Source organism: Panthera tigris, chromosome C2, assembly GCF_018350195.1.
Source record: "Panthera tigris isolate Pti1 chromosome C2, P.tigris_Pti1_mat1.1, whole genome shotgun sequence".
NCBI lineage: Eukaryota > Metazoa > Chordata > Mammalia > Carnivora > Felidae > Panthera > Panthera tigris.
In genome coordinates, this window is record NC_056668.1 from 119,798,492 (window position 1) to 119,820,338 (window position 21,847).

The 21,847-nt window shown below is 39.7% G+C and overlaps 1 protein-coding gene across 3 annotated transcripts in view; it reads left to right on the top strand.

The window, feature by feature from the left end:
- PCOLCE2 (procollagen C-endopeptidase enhancer 2) overlaps window positions 1-18,739 on the top strand; it is a 61,288-nt gene extending 42,549 nt beyond the window's left edge. For all 3 annotated transcript variants that reach the window (XM_042956854.1, XM_042956855.1, XM_042956856.1), the window contains 5 exons: window positions 2,223-2,359; window positions 9,589-9,743; window positions 13,536-13,619; window positions 15,713-15,880; window positions 18,164-18,739. In XM_042956854.1, the coding sequence (XP_042812788.1) occupies window positions 2,223-2,359; window positions 9,589-9,743; window positions 13,536-13,619; window positions 15,713-15,880; window positions 18,164-18,294 (675 nt within the window). In that variant the 3' untranslated portion in view covers window positions 18,295-18,739. The remainder of the gene's footprint in view (window positions 1-2,222; window positions 2,360-9,588; window positions 9,744-13,535; window positions 13,620-15,712; window positions 15,881-18,163) is intronic.
- Window positions 18,740-21,847: the final 3,108 nt, after the last annotated feature.

Consider the following 21,847-nt stretch of genomic DNA (forward strand, 5'->3'; position numbering starts at 1 on the left):
TATTATTGTTACAAACACTACAGACTTTAATCACACACTAGATGGTGATCATTATGGTACTGTTAAAAAAAACTTTTCTAAACTGATCTTTTGAAGGGCGCCTGGGTGGCTCAGTCGGTTAAGGGTCCTACTTCGGCTCAGGTCACGATCTCATGGTTTGTGGGTTTGAGCCCCATGTTGGGCTCTGTGCTGACAGCTCAGAGCCCGGAGCCTGTTTTGGATCCTGTGTCTCCCTCTCTCTCTGCTCCTCCGCCCCCCTTTCTCTCTCTCCCTCTCTCTCTTTCAAAAATAAATAATAAAACATTAAAAAAATAAAAAATAAACTCATCTTTTGTATCACTTACACAGATACTATTTGCCATATATTCATTTTTTAATGTTAAATTATTCAGGCAAACGTACCATGCAGATTGGTGATTTGAACTCACACACACACTTTGATCGTAATCCCCAAACCCAGTTTTATTTTTAAGAATAAAAATCTGGTCATTTACTTATTGATGAAAGATTTATAAACTTATTTAACTTTTTATAGCTTAAAGTAACATTTAAAAATCACATTTCTCAACATTTAAGCAGTATGTAATTCTTGAGATGGTTTTGGTCACTTTTCTTTCTGTGACATTTGTAAATATATTGGTTTAAATAATTTCAACTTAATTATACTTGCAGATTACAATTCAGCATATTTTTTCTATTATCTCTTTATTTAAATTTAAACTTGGGTTTCATTTTATTAACGTGATTTTTTACTTTAGCCAATTGAGTTTTTAATCATTGTTGTAATGTCTGAAATCACTGGAAGCGCTGTCAGAGAAGAATAAACTGGGAAAATTAAATCCTGAGTAATTTCTGTGCCAATCTCTGGGCATTTTCTTCCAATAAAGACTTAACCTTCATTTTTTATCATAGTTTCCCCTTCTATTCTCCTACTTATTTACTTATTTTTTAATCTTCTCTCTAAAAGCTGTTATATGACTAAGTAGAGAAAGGTCAGCCAATTTTTTAATAATCTGGAAAACATTTTATTACCAACTGGTGAGAAGTTATTGGACCCAGAGAGGAAGTATTTTAATACGATTTAAAGCACTGCTAAATATGAATAAGCTATTATTCACCCTTAACTGGTGCTGACTTTTTAAAGGTGGGTAAATATGTAGATATGTGACAATTATCTTCAAAGCCAAAATTTACCTTTGATCCCTCCGTGATGCTGTTGCTATTATCATATTCATCTAGGTTACTGTGTGTGAGTCTTCTTTAGCTAATATCTAGGGCCTGTCCTAACAGGAATTAATGCCCATTATCTTCCCGAAGCAGCAGGGAGGGTTACCTGCCCACCTGCTGCCCAGCAAAAGTGGAGATCAGCTGTCTGGGTGCCGTGGGTATTTATGAGCCCAGTGAGATTTCCTTTGATTCATATGTTGGAGGTGCTCTGGAAAAATCTGCTTGTGAGGGGAATGATTGCCTGTTAAATCAAAACTTCCTATTGACTTGAATAACTTGGACACTATTATTGGTACTTAGGCAAAAAAAGTTAAGAAATACTTAAGAAATCTAACACTGACTTGGTATATGAGTGCTTTTATGCAACCTCTTCAAAAATCAACTACATCACCAAGTAGGCTGTGCTCAACTCAGTAGGCACACTTTTCAGACATACTTCAAGAAGACATCACAGTCAGTCCCCACTTCCTGAATCTCTGGTCCTAAAGAATTTGACTCCTTTGCATGTGATGGGAATGTTGTTCTCTTTCCCTTGAAAGGGGAACAACTCCATCCACCACCCAAATGCATACACTTACACCACACCCCAGCATACACTAACACAGGGGAACATCTCCGAGAAGAATGAAGTTGGCATAGGTTCTGCTTCCCACTCTAACACATATCCAGTTATGGTCTTAATGTAGGTTGCTAGGGTTGTGTGGTGTTCCCATACTTTTGTAGCTGTAGGTGAACAGGTCTCCTAAATTTAAGATCTTAACTAGGGTTGAGATGACCTTTTGGAATGATTAAAAATTAAAGGAAAGTAATACCACAGTTTTGTGAACTACAGAAGAAATATGAAAACCATAAGAAATGAATAATTCAAACAGAAGGAATATTTTCTTGACAAAGGAAAATCATGATATCCTACAGATCTGGGGAGAGGAAGATTTCTGGGTGAGATTATTCCTCAAAGCTATCTTGACATTTCTAATGTTGTGCTTTCTCTAAAGCTTATAGAATTAAAATTTGAGAAGTTTGATGTCGAGCGTGATAACTACTGCCGATACGATTTTGTGGCTGTGTTTAATGGTGGGGAAGTCAACGACGCTAAGAGAATTGGAAAGTATTGTGGTGATAGTCCACCCGCGTAAGTAGCACCTGTTTTATTTCATTAATATTTTAGTAGCTCTAAACTTCTTTCTTATTAAACTGCCCAATTATATTTTATTTCCTGGAAGATTCTATGCTGTTGTTGTTTTGTTCACAAATTCTTGGGTTTGTTCCATGGCAGTAGAGTCCCATACAGCCCCAGCACAAAAAATAGCCAACCCAGAGAGTAAGGAGGCATTAATGAGTGTAGCGAGGCCTCAGCGGCCAAACAGATAACAGATGCAGAGTTGGTGATGCCCCAGAGTCAGATACTAGCCAGATACCTGGATACGTCACTGCCCTGCAAAGGTGAGCTCAAGCATCAGAGTGGAAGGGGGAAATTCTGAGAAAAAAGCAGGGGGCTGAAATTTGAGGATCCAGATACGGAAACCTGGATGCTCATGATGACCCAGGTGGTTTTACCTGATCAGAGACTTGTCCTGGACCTCTTGTGGCTTTGTACCTCTTCCTCACCGTGTCGCTCAAATGTTTGCTGGGTAAGCCTGAAAGGCACTGTGTATTTATCAGCAAACATTTATGGAGCTTAGAGCTCTGCTACTTACTAGCTGTGTGACATCGAGCCAGTTGCTTAATTCCTCTTAGTTCCCTATTCTGTATTGGTGCAACACATGTATTTTGGTGCAAGATATTTCACCCTTTCACATACAATACTGGAGAAAGCCTCAGTTGAAATTAATATAGCTTAGGGCCTCTGGCTGGCTCAGTCAGTAGAGCTTCCAACTCTTGATCTTGGGATGTAAGTTCGAGCCTCATGTTGGGTGTTGAGATTACTTTTAAAAAAATAAAATCTTAAGGAAAAAAAAGACGTTACTACAGTTTGCTGTCAAAGTCACCATTATGTCAATTTTTAAATACCCTTTTCTACTCTGTTGCTTAAACATAATTCGATTATACGCATCACCTGATTTTTACATGCATGTCTATGATTCCCCCAGACACATTTAAGTTAAAACAAGGTATTTTTCATTTTAAATTCATTTTTTCAATTTAAATTCATTTATATTGTTTGATAATATTAAGAATTGTTAATACATACAAATTGGCTAAAATTTGAACATTACTATACCCAAACTTGACTCTGCAGCCAAATGTGTTAGAGAAAGGCCCATTTCTAAGCTCTTAGCAAAGGTGTTCCTTCTGTATTTTTTTCCTGTTGCTGCTGTAACACATTACCACCAACTGAGTGGCTTAAAACAATACATGTATTCTCTTACAATTCTGGAGGTCAGAAGTCTGAAATCCCTTGCACTGAGCTAAAATTAAGCTGTCAGCAGGGCTGTTTCCTTCTGGAAGCTCTGAGGGGAGAATCAGTTTCTATGCCTATTTCAGCTTCAAGAGCTGCTGCATTTCTTGGCTGTGGTTCCTCCTCCATCTTCAAAGCACATCACTCCTGTCTGTCCTTCTGTCATCGTATTGCCTTCTCCTCTCCTGGAGTCAAACCTCTCTCTTCTAAGGATACCTGTGGTTACATTTAGGGCCCAAGTAGACAATCCAGGATACTCTTTTCCTTCTCAAGATCCTGAACTTGATCACACCTGCAATGTCCCTTCGCACATAAGGTAACATATTCACACGTTCAAGGGATTAGGATGCGGACATCTTGGGGTGCCATTATCAGCCTACCGCACCCTCCTTTATTCCAAGCCAGTCTTTTCATCTGCATCCTCCATCTGACCTCCTCCTTTTCTCCCTTGAAATTTCCCTCTACCTAGTAGCCCTGTTTTTTTCTCCATCATCTCCATCTTTAGCCTCTGCCTTTATTATTTGTTTCCCATAGCCAAAAATTTAAGTTCTCCTGAAATAAGGGGAAGAAAAGTAACCCTTTCTTGACCCCCTATCCTGCTGTAGCTTTTTCTACCATGTCTCTCCTTGTCTTTATATCCAAGTATTTAAAAAAAAAATTTCAAATTCCATTTCCTAGCGATATGGAAAATAAGATAGCCTTTAAAATCCTACCACAACAAATACCAAACAGTGTTCCCAAGTTAAAAAAAATTTTTTTAAGCATTGCTCAGTTGGTAAAAAAAAAAAAAAAAAAAAAAAAAAGAAATCATCAGAGGGCAAAAATGTTGAAAAGCCCAACAGTGCTTGGGTGGCTCAGTCGGTTAAGTGTCCCAACTCTTGATTTCAGCTCAGGTCATGATGTCACAGTTTGTGGGATCAAGCCCCTTGTTAGGCTCTGTGCTGACAGTGTAGAACCTGCTTGGGATTCTCTCTCCCTCTCTGCCCCTTCCCACATGTGCGCATACTTGCTTTCTCTCTCTCTCTCTCTAAAAATAAATAAACATGGAAAAACTATTAGCAAGTCATATCTAACAATGTATAGAAAATGCTGTTTGACCAGGAATTCAAGATTGGTTTGAACTTAGAAAAGCTATTAATATAATTTAATTACCAGATTAAAGTATGATTTTTAGATTTATATTTTTATTTGTTGGAAACAATTTATTCAAGAATATATTTTCTTAAATAGCTTGAATAAAAGTTTATTAATATTATTTTAATAGCAACAGAAATACAAAATACTCAAGAATAAATCTAATAATTGTGTGCAAGCCCTGAAAAGAGAAAATTATAAAACCTTACTAAAAGGTATTTTAAAAAACCTCCATAAATTGAGCTGTATACCGTTCTCGTGAATAGGAAAAATCAATGTCATTTACAAATAACAAAATTGGTTTTTCATTAAACCTGATAGCCTGATTCTGAAATGTTCATGGAATTGCAAGGGAGTTGGGGATGGGGGCAAAACTAAGATGGTTCTGAAGGAGAACTTGGCAGGGGGATTTGCCTTACGTGATGGAGCCATATCAGAAAGCTGTTGTATTTAAGACAATATGATTTTAACAGAGATTGACAAATGGACTAATGAAAACACCAAAGAGAGGCCAGACACATCCACACATGTCTGCACATGGGGCACATCGCAGAGAGTCACAGGTCAGCTGGTAAAAAATGGCCTCATTGAAAAATGAGGCAGGAACAATTTGTTTTCATATGGGAAAAATGAATGACACACACATACACACAGAACCACAACTACAGATGCACTGGAACCTTAAATGAGAATTTCTGCCCGTTAAAATACACCTTAAAGAGGGAAAAGAGAAGGCACAAAACAGAAACAGGTATTTGTAACATATTTGACAAAGACCCCTAGGTCCAGAATATATCAAGAAATTCTAAAAATTATTTAAGGAAAGACAACTCAATAGGAAAAAAAAATGGGCAAGAGACATGACAAGACATTCCCAAAGGAAGAAAGCTGCACAGTGACTAAATCTTTATAAAGAGTGTAAATTGGTACAACAACTTTGGAAATCAGCTTGGCATTATCTAGTAAAGTTGAAGATGGGCATGTATCCTGTGACTTAGCAGAGAATATGTACACTACCCTCCTGGGGTGCCCACTAACGTTACTTTTGCCCATGTGTACCACAAGACATACACAAGAGTATTCTTAGCGATATTGTTTGTAATGGGGGGGGGGCAGAGGAAATAGCCTAATATTTATCAACAAGAGAATAGTTCACACTATGCAGCAGTGAAAACAGTGGATGAATCTCACAGTTATAATGCTGAGTGTGAAAAAAAATAACAGAGAAATGCACACCATACCCTTTCATTTATATGAAGTTTATAAATTTTTTTTTAATGTTTATTTTTGAGAGAGACAGAGACAGAATGCAAGTGGGTTGGGGCAGAGAGAGAGGGAGGCACAGAATCCGAAGCAGGCTCCAGGCTCCGAGCTGTCAGCACAGAGCCCAACGCGGGGCTCGAACTCACGAGTTGTGAGATCATGACCTGAGCTGAAGTCGGACGCTCAACCGACTGAGCCACCCAGGCACCCCAATTTATATGAAGTTTAAAAGCATGCTTAGTGATGCATATTTACTGGTAAATCTGTTGGTAAAGAAAAGGAGAAACATAGAATCCAGCATAGTGATAGCCTCCATGCAGGTGGGGAGGGGGTCACAAAGTGGGGGCTCCTTGCTTCTGAGGAGTTTGTCTGGAGTAGCTTGACAGCCAGTCCTCCAACTAACACTTTTACCAGAGGAATATTTTTTTCATAGAGTACTTCTGGGATGGGGCAGTGCAGAAAATGAGAAAACCTATTTGGGGGACTTCTCCCCTGTTAAAAGTCTGAAGAGAAGGAGGAGTGCTGTGGTTGGTGAGATCAGTTCATCATCCCTGTGTCGGGTTCAGGGCAGTATCAACACCATTGAATTCAGTTCAGAAACACTCATTAAGCCTCAGCCATGTGGTGGGCACTGTGTTAGGTAGCTGGAATACAACAATAAATAAAAAACAAAGATAATTGGTAGGAGGGATGAAACGAGGCAGATAGTTAAAATGGCAAAGGAATATGCCAGGTACGTTTCTGACAAGGAGTCCTTTGGTCCAATCAGCACAAGTGGTGGGGTCAGGAGAAGCTTTTTGAAGGAGATTGTGCCTCTTGAAGCTTAGTCTTGAAGGAAGAGTTGGCATTGGTCATAAGCAGAAGGGAGGACAGACTCATTCCAAGTAGAAGACACTCCATCAATAGAGATAACACAGGGGAGGCATATGCTATTCTGGAGCCCAAACCTTGAGTTGGAGCCTAGAGAGGCAGGAGCACTGAACTGGATTCCACATCTTACAGACAGGGGAGCCTTTCAAATACTTCTAGTCAGGAAATGGCGGGACCAGTGCCTTAGAATCCCCATCCTTGACATGAGCAGAGAGTCTGGTTAGAAGGCTGTGGCAGGAGATCCAGGTAAAGTCAAGGAGGTGGGGAAGGATGAGGAGATGAGGAAGGATGGTAGAGATGGAGAGGAGGATGTGGATCAAGAAATATTTAGGCAAGATTGGCAGGACATGGCGGTTGACTAGCTGTAGTGGTTGAAGACGACGACGACTGTGGGATGACAAAGCAGAGATAGTGAACGCAGCCAGCTTTGTAAGACCAAAGAGCATCTTCCATCCCTTCCCAGGATCTGCCAGTATGGAATGAATCCAAGGAAGAGTACCTCTTGCCTTTCTAGTGGTTTGTTACATTAATTTGTGGATGCACACGTAGCCCTCAGAACGTTTATGGCACTGTGATTCTGTCACATTCATGCTAGAGCTCAGCAGCAGCATAACAAAAATGTCTGTTACTACAATACTCTTCCTTGAGAAAATTTAATTTCCAATTTGATGCTCCCAAGATTAGTTCATAGAAAAGACATTAGATGATCACTATAATTATAATATCATGCCCAGAAGGCTGACCTGATGAGGTCTTAAGGTTTCCTTTGCTGCATGTAATAAGTGCTTTTTGTAATTTTATCATGTAAACAAGTTTAACATATTTTTTTCTGTAATTGTGGCTGGGAATTGTTTCATGCATATTGTTTATATTTATTGAATGGAATATGTTTTCAAAAGCAAGACAATGTTTCTGATAAAGGCTTGATTCTCAGAAGCATTATTTAAATGATCTCGGTCACTCTTGTGACCAGAATGCTAAATGTAGGTCACGAAGCTCAGTCTTGGCTTCATCCCATCCCTTGGCTCAGAAGGTAATTAATAGCCTTCAGGACAGAAAAGATCCTGCAGTTTTTCTAACTGGTTGGTTTGGTCAAGTACAGATCTACCTCCTCACCCCCAACCATCCCCACTCAAAGTAGCTGACAGGTGGGAAGAAAAATTAAGTTGCCCCATTATTTGCTGTTCATGATGCCTACAAAGTGGTTTGGCTGGGGCGCCTGGGTGGCTCAGTCGGTTGCACATCTGACTTCGGCTCAGGTCATGATGCCACGGTTCGTGGGTTAGAGCCCCACGTTGGGCTCTGTGCTGACAGCTCAGAGCCTGGAGCCTGCTTCAGATTCTGTGTCTCCCTCTCTCTCTGCCCCTCCCCTGCTCATACTCTGTCTCTCTCTCTCAAAAATAAATAAATGTAAAAAAAAAAAAACATTTTCAAAGTGGTTTGGCTGAGAAGATGCCTCAAAAAAGAGTTTAGTCAAACCACTAATTAACTCAATTAAATAACTTGTTTCGTTTTTCCCACTTCTGAATTAAATAGTCTTGAAATAGAATTAGCCAAACAGCATTTTTTAACCATTGCTTAAATAATAATAGAGAAGGCTCAAATGAAACTATTTTATATGATAGTTATTCCCTAAGACTTAGAAGTGCTTTTGAGCCTCAGTTATTATCGCCACTAAATCTTTAGTACCAGCTAACCAGCAAGTCCCTAAAATAGCTTTCAAATTAAGAGTTCTTTAATGATGTCATTCATAACCACCAAAGCAATCACTTTCTCTTTCAACTTCGCAGCATTCTGCTATTGAGATTATAAAACAGAAACGTTTCCATTTCAGGCCTGCCTGAGAGCTCTCATTAAAAATGAAATGGAAGTCACGTTAAACCCTACGTGGCTTTCTTATCCCCTGGTGACCAGCCCACCAAAATGATCCCTCTGGCTGTGTCTTCACAGTGCATGGGAATTCATTTATGACATTTCTCCATCTGACTCTCTATGGCCAGCATCCCTAGCTCCCCAGGCCAGCTCAAATCCAGAGTCTTAATGAAAAGAAGCTGTGTGGTTCCCAAGTCAGGCCAGACTCTAAGGTGCTTGTGAAGAACCAGCCACAGTTTCAGTGTTTACACTGGTCTCAATGTCTAACACAGTCTCTTTGGTCACCTGGTCCTACGTTCAAATTCTGACTCCCTTACCTGCTAGCTGTAGGGCCTTGGGTAAATCACTTGAACTCTCTGAACTTCACTTGCCTATTCTGTTAGAAAGTGAGTAACAGTGCCGATCTGAACACTCGTAAATGTTAGCTATTTAGCATTAATTCTGAGCACATTGAGACTTTCACCTTTTGAAGTATCTTAACTTTTACTTTTATTTTATTTTATTTTATTTATTATTTTTTTTTTTTGGGACAGAGAGAGAGACAGAGCATGAACGGGGGAGGGGCAGAGAGAGAGGGAGACACAGAATCGGAAACAGGCTCCGGGCTCCGAGCCATCAGCCCAGAGCCCGACGCGGGGCTCGAACTCACGGACCGCGAGATCGTGACCTGGCTGAAGTCGGAGGCTTAACCGACTGCGCCACCCAGGCGCCCCTTAACTTTTACTTTTAAACATATAGTGATCTATTGTCAAATGGAAAGCTAGGATTCTACAATTCAGAGAGGTGCCACTTAAAAAATTTTTTTAATGTTTTTCTTCTTTTAGGCCAATTGTATCTGAGAGAAATGAACTTCTCATTCAGTTCTTATCAGACTTAAGTTTAACTGCAGATGGATTTATTGGTCACTACAAATTCAGGCCGAAAAAATTGCCTACAACTACAGTACCACCTGTTACCACCACATTCCCTGTAACTACGGGTAAGTTTTTCTGTTTTGATGTTTGTGCACACACCTCAGGAGTATAAGAAAAATTCTTTTGAAGTAGAAAAAAAAAATTAAAACAAAGATACTTGAAACTAAACTAAGTTAAATAAAATGAAAACTTATCTAAAAGAATAATATAACTCCATTAATGAAAAAGTGTAAGGTGTAAGAATTTTATAAGCTAATAATTTTTAAGAGTCATGTAAGAAAATTATGACCACTTAAAAATTACTAGGAACCCTATTATAGGCACAGATCATTATAAACCCAGTTTTTCTTTTCTGGTACCTCTAAAGTTATGGCTTTTTTTTTTATTACATAGAATTGTAGTATTTAAAATTAAAGTTCTAGGGCCTTGATACCTGCCTGTTTTCACATCTGCCAGTTTTTTGGTTTGGGTTTTATTGTGTATGTGTATGTTGTTGTTTTTCTCGCTTCACTCTAAAATGTGTTATACAAAATACTTCTTTTTTTTTTCCCAAACTGGGGTAAGTTGGTATTATAGAAGCCAATTGGGAAACTGGTCTGGAGCATAACCTAAGAAATGGAGAGACAAGAGTGTATCCCTATACTAAGTCTCCATTCACTGAGATTTCAGGCCTCAGATCTCAAAATCTAAATCTGAGAGAAAGAAAAAAGTGGGAATGAAGGATCTGAAGTTAAGATACAAAGTAGTTTGAAATGAGCCCAGCTTTTATAGCCCGCCGTTCTCTGCTTGCACCCCTGGTAGGGCTGACCTGAGTATAGGCACTTGTAGAAGAGCGGATTTTTCTGAGTGCTCCCCAAGTATGCCACCTTGTGGCCTAGACATGTACTGCTATATTACAGCAGTGTTTCTCATTTCTTCAGCTCATCTCAGTGGAACCTGGTGTCCTTATTCTTTCCATTGAATTATCTGGCAGCACCGTGCTGCTAGTGGCTCCCTAGATTTTATCTCCAGTCCTAAACCTCTGAAATTGCCAACCTGGATTTATAATGATCTCCTAGGGTTTTGTTGACTGCTAAGCATTTAAATTAAAACCTATCAAACTCAACTTGTTTTTATTACACTATTTTGTGCATCAAATCTGCTTCTCCGCCTGTTTTCCCAAGCAGGGTCCACAGCATCAGTAGCCACACTTTTAAGTCATCTTTGAGTTCCTCTATCTTACCTCCCCACTGCATGCCTCCCACCACACACACAAAGCAGACCATGTCTCCCACCTGAATTCATTGTCTACACCTGTGCTATCCAATACGGTAGCCACTATTGAACCCTTGAAATGTGGCTGGTGATACTGAGGAATTAAATTTTAATTTAATGATTTTTAAGAAGCCTCATGTGGCAAGTGGCTACCATATCGGGCAGCCCAGGAGCCAGACTCCTTCATGACATATATAAGACCCTTCATGAACTCTTTGTACCTAGCTTCTCTTTCTAGTTCCATCTTTAGGCCCTACCACCTCTCTCCTTATGCTTCTAAGTATTTTGGTATTTTATCCTAAGTGTGGGGGCAACTGTTGATGGATTTAAACAAAGTTCAGGATCAGATTCCCACTTCATGAAGATAGCTCTGGCCAGTTGTGAGGTGAATGGATAGTAGGGTCAAGACAATCAGGTTCTCGTGGTTGTCCAGGTGAACTGTGCTGTGACAGAAATACACAGAGTCCAGAAATTCTGACTGTTGTGCAAGCGAGGGGCGTTGGAAGATATTAACAGGTCTTTAATTGGTGATTATTGGTACTAGACAGATCAGGGAGGTGTGAATCATGCCTCTCAAGTCTCTGGTTTGCACAATTCAGGGGAAGGTGTGACCTTTCACTGAAGCAGAGAAAGGGGTTTAGGGGTAGAATCATAAGTTAAGCTGTGGCATGTTGGGTCTGACGTGTCTGTGAGACACTCAAGTGGAGTAATCATGTCCAATTCGATCTATGGCCTCTAGAAGAGATTTCAGCAAGAGATTTAAATTTGAGAATCATCAACATACATGTGTTTGACACTGTGATCCAAAATGAGATCACCTAGGGAGAGGTTAGAAGTGAAAGGACAAGGGCTGCTGGAATTCAGTCTCTAGAAACCTCAACTTTTTAAAAAGAAGGATATACTGGCAAAAGAGACTGAAAAGATAGGAGCTGGAACAAGAGGCATCTACACTGGATGTTAGGATGTGTGAACTTGAAAGCTTGGTGATGAAAGACTAACGGGAGAACGTGTGAACCTGGGACTGGGTGATGGAGACAGAGCCGAGGGAAAGTCTGGGAAGGATGGAGCCGTGGCACTGGGAGGAGGGAACACCCACCGAGATGGTCGCAGGTGCACTTGAAGAGGAAGGCTGAGGACCAGATGCCATGCCAGGAGTGCAGGTAGAGAGCAGACAGGAAGGGGACAAGGGTCAGGGTGCTCTAGTGATGACTTAAAGGCAGGAGAGCAGGGATCTACTGAAGGAGGAGAAGGAGCAGGGTGGGACTGCCACTCAGCTTCCAGATTGACATTCTGGGATTTAGAAGAGCTGGTTTCCAGTGTCCACTGAAAGGATGCTCTTTCATCAGAGAGGGAGAAACACTAGCACCACTACTTTTTGACTCCAGTAATTAGGTAAATTTAGGTCCCCAACTTCTGGAGCAGTGTTCCCTCTAAATGTTTTCTGAACTCTTTGCCTTAAAAAAAAAGTATACACATACACACACATGCTATTCTATGTATTTTAACATTAAATTGTACATATTTTAATACTGTGATCCACTTGAGATCCTTTTTGGAGTTAAGTATGGGTACAAAGTAAGAGTAAATCAATAATAAATTCAGAGAAGAGTTCACAGAAACATACTAGAAGGGCAGTGTTACAGCTGCAAATTCTTGCCCAACAAGTACAATTCTGTTACAGCTGTTTTGTTAGTTCTTCCTAGCATATTGCCACATATAAGTGAATAATTAGCAAATATTTTGGAAACATTTTTATTGATAATAATGGGAATTAAATATTTTCATTTTGGTAACCCACAGTTTCTCCACCTTGGCAATATTTACATTTTGGGCCAGATAATTCTTTGCTGTTGGGGGCTGCCCTGTTTATTGTAGGATATTTAACAGCATCCCTTGTATCTCCCACTAGATGCCAGTAGCAGCCCCTAGTTGTGACAAAAAATATTTCTAGACATTGCAAAACATCACCCAAGGGGAGGAATCACCTTTGCTGGAGAACTACTCTGTGTATCTACTTTTATTTTTAAATTAGTCTACTTCCCAGTTCTTAAATGCTTATAGGCAATGGCAGACTCAAAATAGATGTATAGTGATGGATTGCAGCTCATTACAGGTATAATACACTTTACACAGTTTCTAAAACCTTGTACTACCCACATTTGGGCAGGTGCCTATTTTAAAGGCACCGAGAAAACTCCCTCCATCCTCAGGGGGAGCACCATTGGATTCCTTTTGTAAAGTGAAGAATTAACCTACATTTTCTGAGTTCATATTTTTTGCACTGGGTTTTTCTAAGCAGGGTGCAAGGAAGCTATATCTATTTTTGGTTAGTGTTATGTATAAAGAAGGAAGAAAAGAGGGCAAAATGTGGGTTATCTTTGATCTCTGGTTCCAAATTCAGCAGAGAGTATTGAGTTACCCTGAGGAAATGAGAACAGTAGTTAGTACCATAAAGAATTTCTTTTGAATGTAATTACTCCATTGCAATGATGGATTGATGGCTCAGGGAAATAAATAGGAATTTTAAGTAGATTCAGGTCTAAACACCAATGGCAATTGAATTCATTTTCCTGAATCTTAATGTCTTTATTCTTTGAATTAAGGTTTAAAACCCACCGTGGCCCTGTGTCAACAAAAGTGTAGACGGACGGGGACTCTGGAGAGCAATTATTGTTCCAGTAACTTTGGTAAGAAATAAAATCAGGCCTTTTCTCTTTAATCAGAAACTTGAGACCGCATGCTTAGTCTCAAAGGAATTGCCCTGAATGTGATGGTAAAGGGTTAGTTACACTCCCCATTCACCCATGAAAATGTTTTCCTGTTCACTAAGGTATAGTTGGCTAGTGTTGTTCAAAGTGTTAGATTTCACAACTGAGAAAAATATGTATACAGAAAATATGCTTTTTTTCACATAAACTTAATAATTTGACTCTTGGAATAGGATACTGCTACTCTGTGTATTCTGGCTGGCTCAGTATTCCTGAAAAACCCTGTATACTTTTTCTCCTCACATATTTTTCATGGAATATTTTTTCACACATCTGTAATTCCACTTAAGTAAATTAGAAACATATCCAGGCTGGCCTTTCTCAGAAGAAATTCACTTATTTCCTCTGAGTGTCCTTCCAGAGTACTAAATTGAAACTTGGGAATCTGAAATCTATTTGGAAATGCTTACAAATTGGAACTGAGGAGGTATTATCTAATGACTTAGAATTTCTCAGAGCTTTTTCCAATTGTAAAAACCACTTAAGAGCAAGAGATACCAAATTTAATTATGTTGGTTATTTTTTAAAGGAACATTTAAGAAAAGTCTTATCAGGAAAAGGAAGTTGCTAAAGCCTAAATAGGTTACACCCACAACAGAGAGTCTCCCAAAAGAGGCTTGCTTTTTCTGTGCCTTTTAAATGGTAACTGTCTACAGTCCAGACAAACTGTTCTAATTGAGGGTGTGAAGGCACTGAAGAATCTAGGGCCCTAGATCTTACTGGAGTTTGCATGCTGCAATTCAAATAACAGGCATGAAAATGAAAACAAATTGCTGTCACATCCAGGTTAGTCTTCAGTGGGAGGTGCTTAAGGAAATCTCCCCCTCTATATCCTTTGGAGCCACCAGATTTCACTTGGCTATAGATTTAACAATTATCACCAGGAATCAAAGTAAGGCATAATAAGAATTCTGAACTTTGCACACTACATGAGCAGCAGCTTCTCACTTTATCCTGAAAGTGAGAACATGTCAGCCAAGATCAAACTTTGACTTATTCCATTGTGACTGTCTTCTGTGGCAAAATGACCAACTACTAACACCAGTGGCCCATTGGTTCTCAGCCTGCATTGCTGACACTCCCCAAGGAGCAGTTTTGGCACAATAACTTGGGGGGGGGGGGTTGCTACTGGTTTTTCTGAGGAGGGACAGGGCTCATAAAACAGTCTCTCAGTGCCAAGTCCTACACCACATGGAATTGTCACCCACAAAATGCCAAAAGCATGCCTTTGAGAAACAGCATCTTTCCTTCTGTGCCTCCAGAGTGAGACTCTTTCCTCTTATATCACCGTGGAATAAAGAGTGAGTTACATAATGAAAAGCAACTGAATTTTGTTAGGTGTTTTTGTTTATAAGCAAGAAAATGTTTTGTTATACCTCAGCTGTATACTTTGATTTGTTAAATGAAATAAACAAGGTGGATAAGAAAGAATATGAAAGACCCAGAAACAAATACTGATAATTAGAGATGAAGACCCATGGGCTGAACCAAAGTTCAAGGAGAGAGGACAGTTGAAGAGAGGGGTGAGGGGAAAGACACAGAAAGGTAGGCACTCAACCACACAGACACAAAGACCCAGATCTTTGTAGCTCAAACCCCTACCATGCAACTGCTTAGTACGGTATTACCTCTAAAGATTCAACGTCTTAATTGAGTATTCATAGGAAAAGGTTCATAAGCCTATGCCTTATTTGGTAAATGATCCCCATGTTGGATAAAACAGTGCAGAGAGCCCCTCTCAGCAGCAGAGTGCATTGCAGCAGGTAATTAGGTTTCTCTCCTAGGCATCAACACCTAACAACCCGGCTAACATTCCAGCTCCATGGCCTCTTTTCTTCAACCTGAATTTTGGTGACACATGTGCAGAATCACATTCGATAGCTCTATTAGGGCTTTCTCTTGAACATTAGAATGTTTCCTATCTGAAGCTTAGAAGAACGTAAAATTATTTTCAGTTCTGCTTACATTTTTGCTTTCACTGTCATAATATATCTAAATGTTTCCTTCTGCAGTACTGGCTGGCACTGTTATCACAACTGTCACCCGAGGTGGAAGTTTGCATGCCACAGTCTCGATCATCAACATCTATAAAGAGGGAAATCTGGCAATTCAGCAGGCTGGCAAGAACATGAGTGCCAAGGTCATCGTGGTCTGCAAGCAGTGCCCTCTCCTCAGAAGAGGTAAGGAGGAAAACATTAGTCTTTCTTTAGGGAAGCTCAGGGACAGAGAAGGAAACAAGAGAGAGAGTCTGAGCAAGTCGTGGATCTTCCCCTGCCATGACTGGGGAAGTAAAATCAAGGCTAACGTGTTGTCCACTTCTGGTGTAGAAGGAAGGCCTTAGGAGTCCGGCAGAATTGGGCTCTAAGCCCAGTTCTTGTAACATGTGACAGAAGATGAGATAGTGGAAATGATGAATGAGTCCAAGAAGCATTTGAGGTTGGATCAATAGGGAACAGACACAGAAGGAGCGGTTCAGGGGAAAGAGATTTTCAATTATTGCACTTAAGGTGCTAATACTATGTTTAGAGGAAAATATCCATCAAGGAACAAGAAATTCAGAGCTGAAGTTCAGAAGAGAGAGGTATATATGGGCTAGAATTAAAGATTTGGGAATCATTTGCAGATATAGGTTCATTAAATCCACACATGGAAATGAGTTTAAGGGAAATTATGGAAAAAGGAAAGTTAAAAAATGAAAAAAGTCCGGGGCGCCTGGGTGGCTCAGTTGGTTGAGCGTCTGACTTTGGCTCATGTCCTGCATCGGGCTCTGGGCTGACAGCTCAGAGCCTGGAGACTGCTTAAGATTCTGTGTCTCCCTCTGCCCCTCCCCGCTCATGCTCAGTCTCTCTCTCTCTCTCTCTCTCTCTCAAAATAAATAAACATTAAAAAAAATTTTTTTTAATGGAAAAAGTCCAGAGCCAGAGGCAAGGAGCAAATGATTTTTTTTTAACAAGTTCTTTAACTTATAAAAGTAATGAATGTTCTATGTTTTTTTTAAAGTTTAGGTAAATAGAGAAGGATATAAAATAAAAAGTGAAGCCCTTTCCCTTTTCCCAGAGGTACCATGAAAAGTTCCCTCTAGAAAGTTTCTGTCTACAGAAAGCATGCAAGTACACACTTAGACAAATGAAGTCATGCTATACCTGTTCGACCATCACTCCCCCCCCCCCCACCTCATGATCTATAGACACCTTTCCATAAACAGCACATATAGATAGATCTCTCTCTTTGGAATGGTAATCATGTCTGGTATCCACTGTGTGGTATACCAAGATTTCTGTCTCCAATCTTAGCTGATGTGTTTCCTCAATCTTGTTACAAACTTCCCCCACAACTAAACCAAACCAATCCCTTCCCCCCCATACACACACACAATAGAAATGAAGAGAGAATATCCACTTTAACAATTCAGGTTGTTCAGAAAAGTCTGGAGGCTCACAGCTTCACATGGATCCTTCAGAGGGAATCGCAAAGGCTCTGTAAAAGATTAACACTTCTTCCCAGAACTGCAGGAACATCAGATAATGTACATGTAGACACTTACCGTAAGGTCTCATAATGATGCTAACAGTCTGGCCTTGAGGTGGCATCCACCTGCCCAGCCCTCCAAGCCTTCACAGGCTCAAGACCACTATGAGGACAATGTTAGCCCACAAAGGAAGATTATGCAAGAGAAAAAGGACACACGTATTTCTCTTAAGACATACAGGCGAAGAGGGAGAATAAAGGAGGCGGTAATACACTCTGCCTTTATGACATTTTTTCTCAGGCAGTATAAATCTTCAGAGTTGAATCCAACATACCTCAGCTTAGGGCCCAGTCTAGGCCTAACTTAGCCAGATACACTGTGATACAAAAAACCATATAACGGATAGAAGTACTTCTTAGTACCTATTTGTTGTAAGGAACTATAAGAATGCAAAGAAATATATGATGCAACTATGCCCTCAGGAAACTTACATAGTACAAATACTTGAGATATTGAAAAAAGCTCAAGTCGACAACAGGAACATAAGACCGTGGATCATTAGTTGCCAAATGCTTGGGAAATCTAGAGTCATTACGGGATAATGACAGGCCATCTGAGGATGGCATGTCAGGGAGCACCGAGGCCCCTTGAGGAAGGACAGCCTTTCACATGAACACAGCGCATATTCAGTAAATACCTCAGACCCACAGCCCTGCAGAGCAGGACATGGCTGGGCCTCATCATTCCCTTCCATCTTTCTAGTGTTGGCAGAGCTGGAACACGTTTCTTACTGGAGTTTAGATTTTTTTTTCTGAGAGGCTTATACCTGATTTTATCCTAGATAGAACAAATGTATAATTAATTACACCATTTCCAGATCATTTTATCTAGATGTAAGTTATAGTCTAAATTGTGTCGAAACGGTACAGAGAAAAAAATTATATATATATATATATATATATATATATATATATACATATTTTTTTTTTTTTAGGTCTAAACTACATTATTATGGGCCAAGTGGGTGAAGATGGGCGAGGCAAAATCATGCCAAACAGCTTTATCATGATGTTCAAGACCAAGAATCAGAAGCTCCTGGATGCCTTGAAAAATAAGCAATGTTAACAGTGAACTGTGTCAGTTTAAGCTGCATTCTGTCATTGCCTTTGAAAGATCTGTATTTTTCTCAGTAGAACAAAAATCTTATATTAAACATTGAGCATTCAGAAAGATTTATTCTTCACATGATGTAGGTCTGAGACCTCCGATATCACTGATGGAAGTTCTTTGCCTGCACAGAGAGGAGCAGATACACGATTGAAAACCTGCAGACTTAGCACGGTGATAGGAAACTGAATGTATTGAGCGTTGACAGTTTGGAAGCAGTTTATTTATACATCTCTGTAAAAGGATATTTTAGAAATGAGTTGTGTGAAGATGTAAAAAAGAGATTTTATAAGTGCAATATTTATAGTGATATTTGTTTTACCTTCAAGCATTTGCTCTGAGGTGTTATATTCTTCTCTTGCATTTTTTAAATCAATGCTTAATAAAATATTTTAAATGATTATATCACAGCCATTAAAGTTGTTTTTATAGAATATTCCTTGCTTTTTACATAATCAGTTTGGTATCAATTCACACTTTGCTGAAAGAGTATTCTAAGAACTTCAGGGACAAGATGGATAATGTAAGTGGACTATAATTCTCTGTAGAACCAGACAGTGTTAGAATGGTGTCCCTCAGGAATCCAGTGCAACTCCTTCATTTTGTAACAGAAAATTGAAGCTCGGGTATATTTGGTGACTTGTCTAGAGCACACATCTTCCAAGAGAAAGAGCTGGCAACCAAGCTTAGGAGTCCTGACTCCAACCCAGTGCCCTCACTGCTCTAGAAGAGGCCCTCTCTACCCCAGAGGAACACCCTCTTACTCTGACTTTGCAGCATTTGGTCTTTGGTTTCCTAGTCTTTGGTCGTTTGATAGGACTTGAAATTAGAAGTGAGCCCGGTGCTCCTGTCCTGTTCATCCCCAGGCAACTGGATCAGGGTATATCAACTCGGATGCTTTCTGCTATTGCTTTTAAAAAAATCTGTTTTCATTCAGTAGTGAAAGAGCCTTGAAAGGACTCCCCTCATTTGCACCCAGATGTTTGAAATGCAGCTGTATCTGCAACAGCTCTGCCAACCAACCCTTAGGAGGTTGCTGGCCAGGAGCTGCGAAAGAGGGGACAAACCATCGCTGTCTGAAGAAGGTAGAACGAACATCAGGGATGAACCAAGACTTGGATCACAAGGTCTCTCATGGTACAACCAAAGTTTTAGAAATAAGGAAAATATTCTTTTGGGTAAAAACAATAATTCCCAACCCTACAGGTGACCAGACATTCAAAAGGCAAAAAAAAAAAAAAAAGGAATTTCAAAAGGAAGAATCCCTCTGTTTTGGTAGCTGGGCAAGCATAAGCAAGCAGTGAATGTGGGCTGCTTGTGGGATCAGGAATCATTCCTTAACCTCTCCCACTGGGCTGCCCATCAGTACCAGAGAACTCACCAGCTGAGAAAGTGGATGAACTACAGGAGTCAGTGGTTAACTTCACTGGCCAGTGCCATCTTTTAGAAAGGCCCTCACAATCATCAGGACTTCACGGCTATGCCCAGCCAGGATGTAACTATAGAAGTCTAATTGACTCTAACCTTCTCAAGGCAAGTGACTTCCTTTCAAGAATGCATGTTATGAGACGTGAAAGTGATTACTAAAGATTTTAGTATTTTGAGGCACCTGGTTGGCTCAGTCACTAGAACATGCCACTCTTGATTTCAGGGATATGAGCTTGAGCCCCACATTGAGTGTAGAGATTACTTTAAAAAAAAAAAGATTTTAGTCTTTTTTCTCCTTCATCTCTTCTAATTGGTGCATTATAGGCCACAGGCAACATGTGTGCAGCTATCAGCCTCTTGCGTTAACCTTTAGGAAGACTTTCATTGGTTTCCAAGTGGGTGCTTGAGTCACAGTGAGGTAAAAACTGGGAAAAGTAATCTGAACTATTTAAATCATTGACATCTCTGAAACAAGACTTTCAACTGTTTAGGGAAATAGTGGTTAATAATGTATGGCACTGGTTTGTCTTCTAATTAAATTATTCAAAACAGATAAGCTGAATAGTGGCAATGCTCTTTTTGGTCCAAAAACCATTTCTTAATTTCTTTCTTCAATAAATCACTTATTTTGACTAAAGTGGAGTTTCTTCAGTTATGAGTTGAAGGAGTTAGACTAGATGACTTCTGGGAATTATTTCTCTCTTAGGGGTTCTTTCTTTTTAAAATTTTATTTCTTTTTAAAGTATAATTGACTGTATTTTGTTTTTGTTTTTAGCTAATTGTACTTGGGGAATCAAATACACATGATGAACAAATTGGTGATCATACTAATACATCATAAAACATTTCCAGATCCTCTGCTGTGTTTCAGGGGGTCTTGCTAGCTTAATTTTCATCCTTTGAATTCAATTCAATTCCTATAACAAAAATATATGAATCTTGCAAAGTTCCCAAATCTTAAATTCTGTTACATTACTTACCTTACTCAAAGGTTAACCTTAGTTGAAGACATTTATCTTCTTTTTTTCTTTCTGTAGGAAAGTGCTACTGGGCTCCCATTATACCTTCCAGACTGCTGAAATGAAATAAACTAATAATAGAAATCTTCTTTAAAGAAAAGCCTTATAATAGAACAGCTACAGATTAGTGCTTTTTTTAAAGTTTATTTATTTTTGAGAGAGACAGACAGCAGAGTGGGGGGAGGGGCAGAGAGAAGGGGAAAGAGAATCCCAAGCAGGCTCTGCACTGTCAGTACAGGGCTCGAACTCACAAAGCTGCAAGATCATGACTTGAGCTGAAACCAAGAGGTGGAGACTTAACCAACTGAGCCACCCAGGCGCCCCAGTAATTTTTTTTTTTTTGTAATATTTATTTCTTTTGAGAGAGAGAGAGAGAGTGCTCAGAAGAGAGAGAAAGAGAGAGGCAGAGAGAGAGGCAGAGAGACAGGGAGACAGAGAATCCCAAGCAGGCTCCGTGCTATCAGTGAGGAGACCAACTAGGGGCTCAATCTCACAAACTGAGATCATGACCTGAGCTGAAATCAAGAATCAGACACTTAAATGACTGAGCCAGCCAGGCTCAGATTAGTAGTTCTAATGCAAATTAAGTAATATTGCCAGAAACTCCTATTGCTTGAATTCATGGACATATTTATATACGTGCAAACAAATTTGCAAAAAAAATCTTCAAGTAGAAAACAAACATTTAAAGAAGTGTGTGGCAGTGAGGGAGCTTGCCCTAAGTATTCTAAGGCCCTTATATTGAGAGAGAGAAAGTTAAAAATACTACTTTTAGAACTTTGAGAACTTAAGCCTTTATATTAAAACATCTAGGGAGGGGCGCCTGGGTGGCAGTTAAGCATCTGACTTCCGCTCAGGTCATGATCTCGAGGTACCTGAGTTCCAGCCCCACGTTGGGCTCTGTGCTGACAGCTCAGAGCCTGGAGCCTGATTCAGATTCTGTGCCTCCCTCTCTCTCTGCCCTCCCCTGGTCATGCTCTGTTAATATTAAATATTTTAAATATTAAAAAAATATATCTATGGCAACTATAAGAGACTACATAGTTTGAAATTTTTAAACTAGC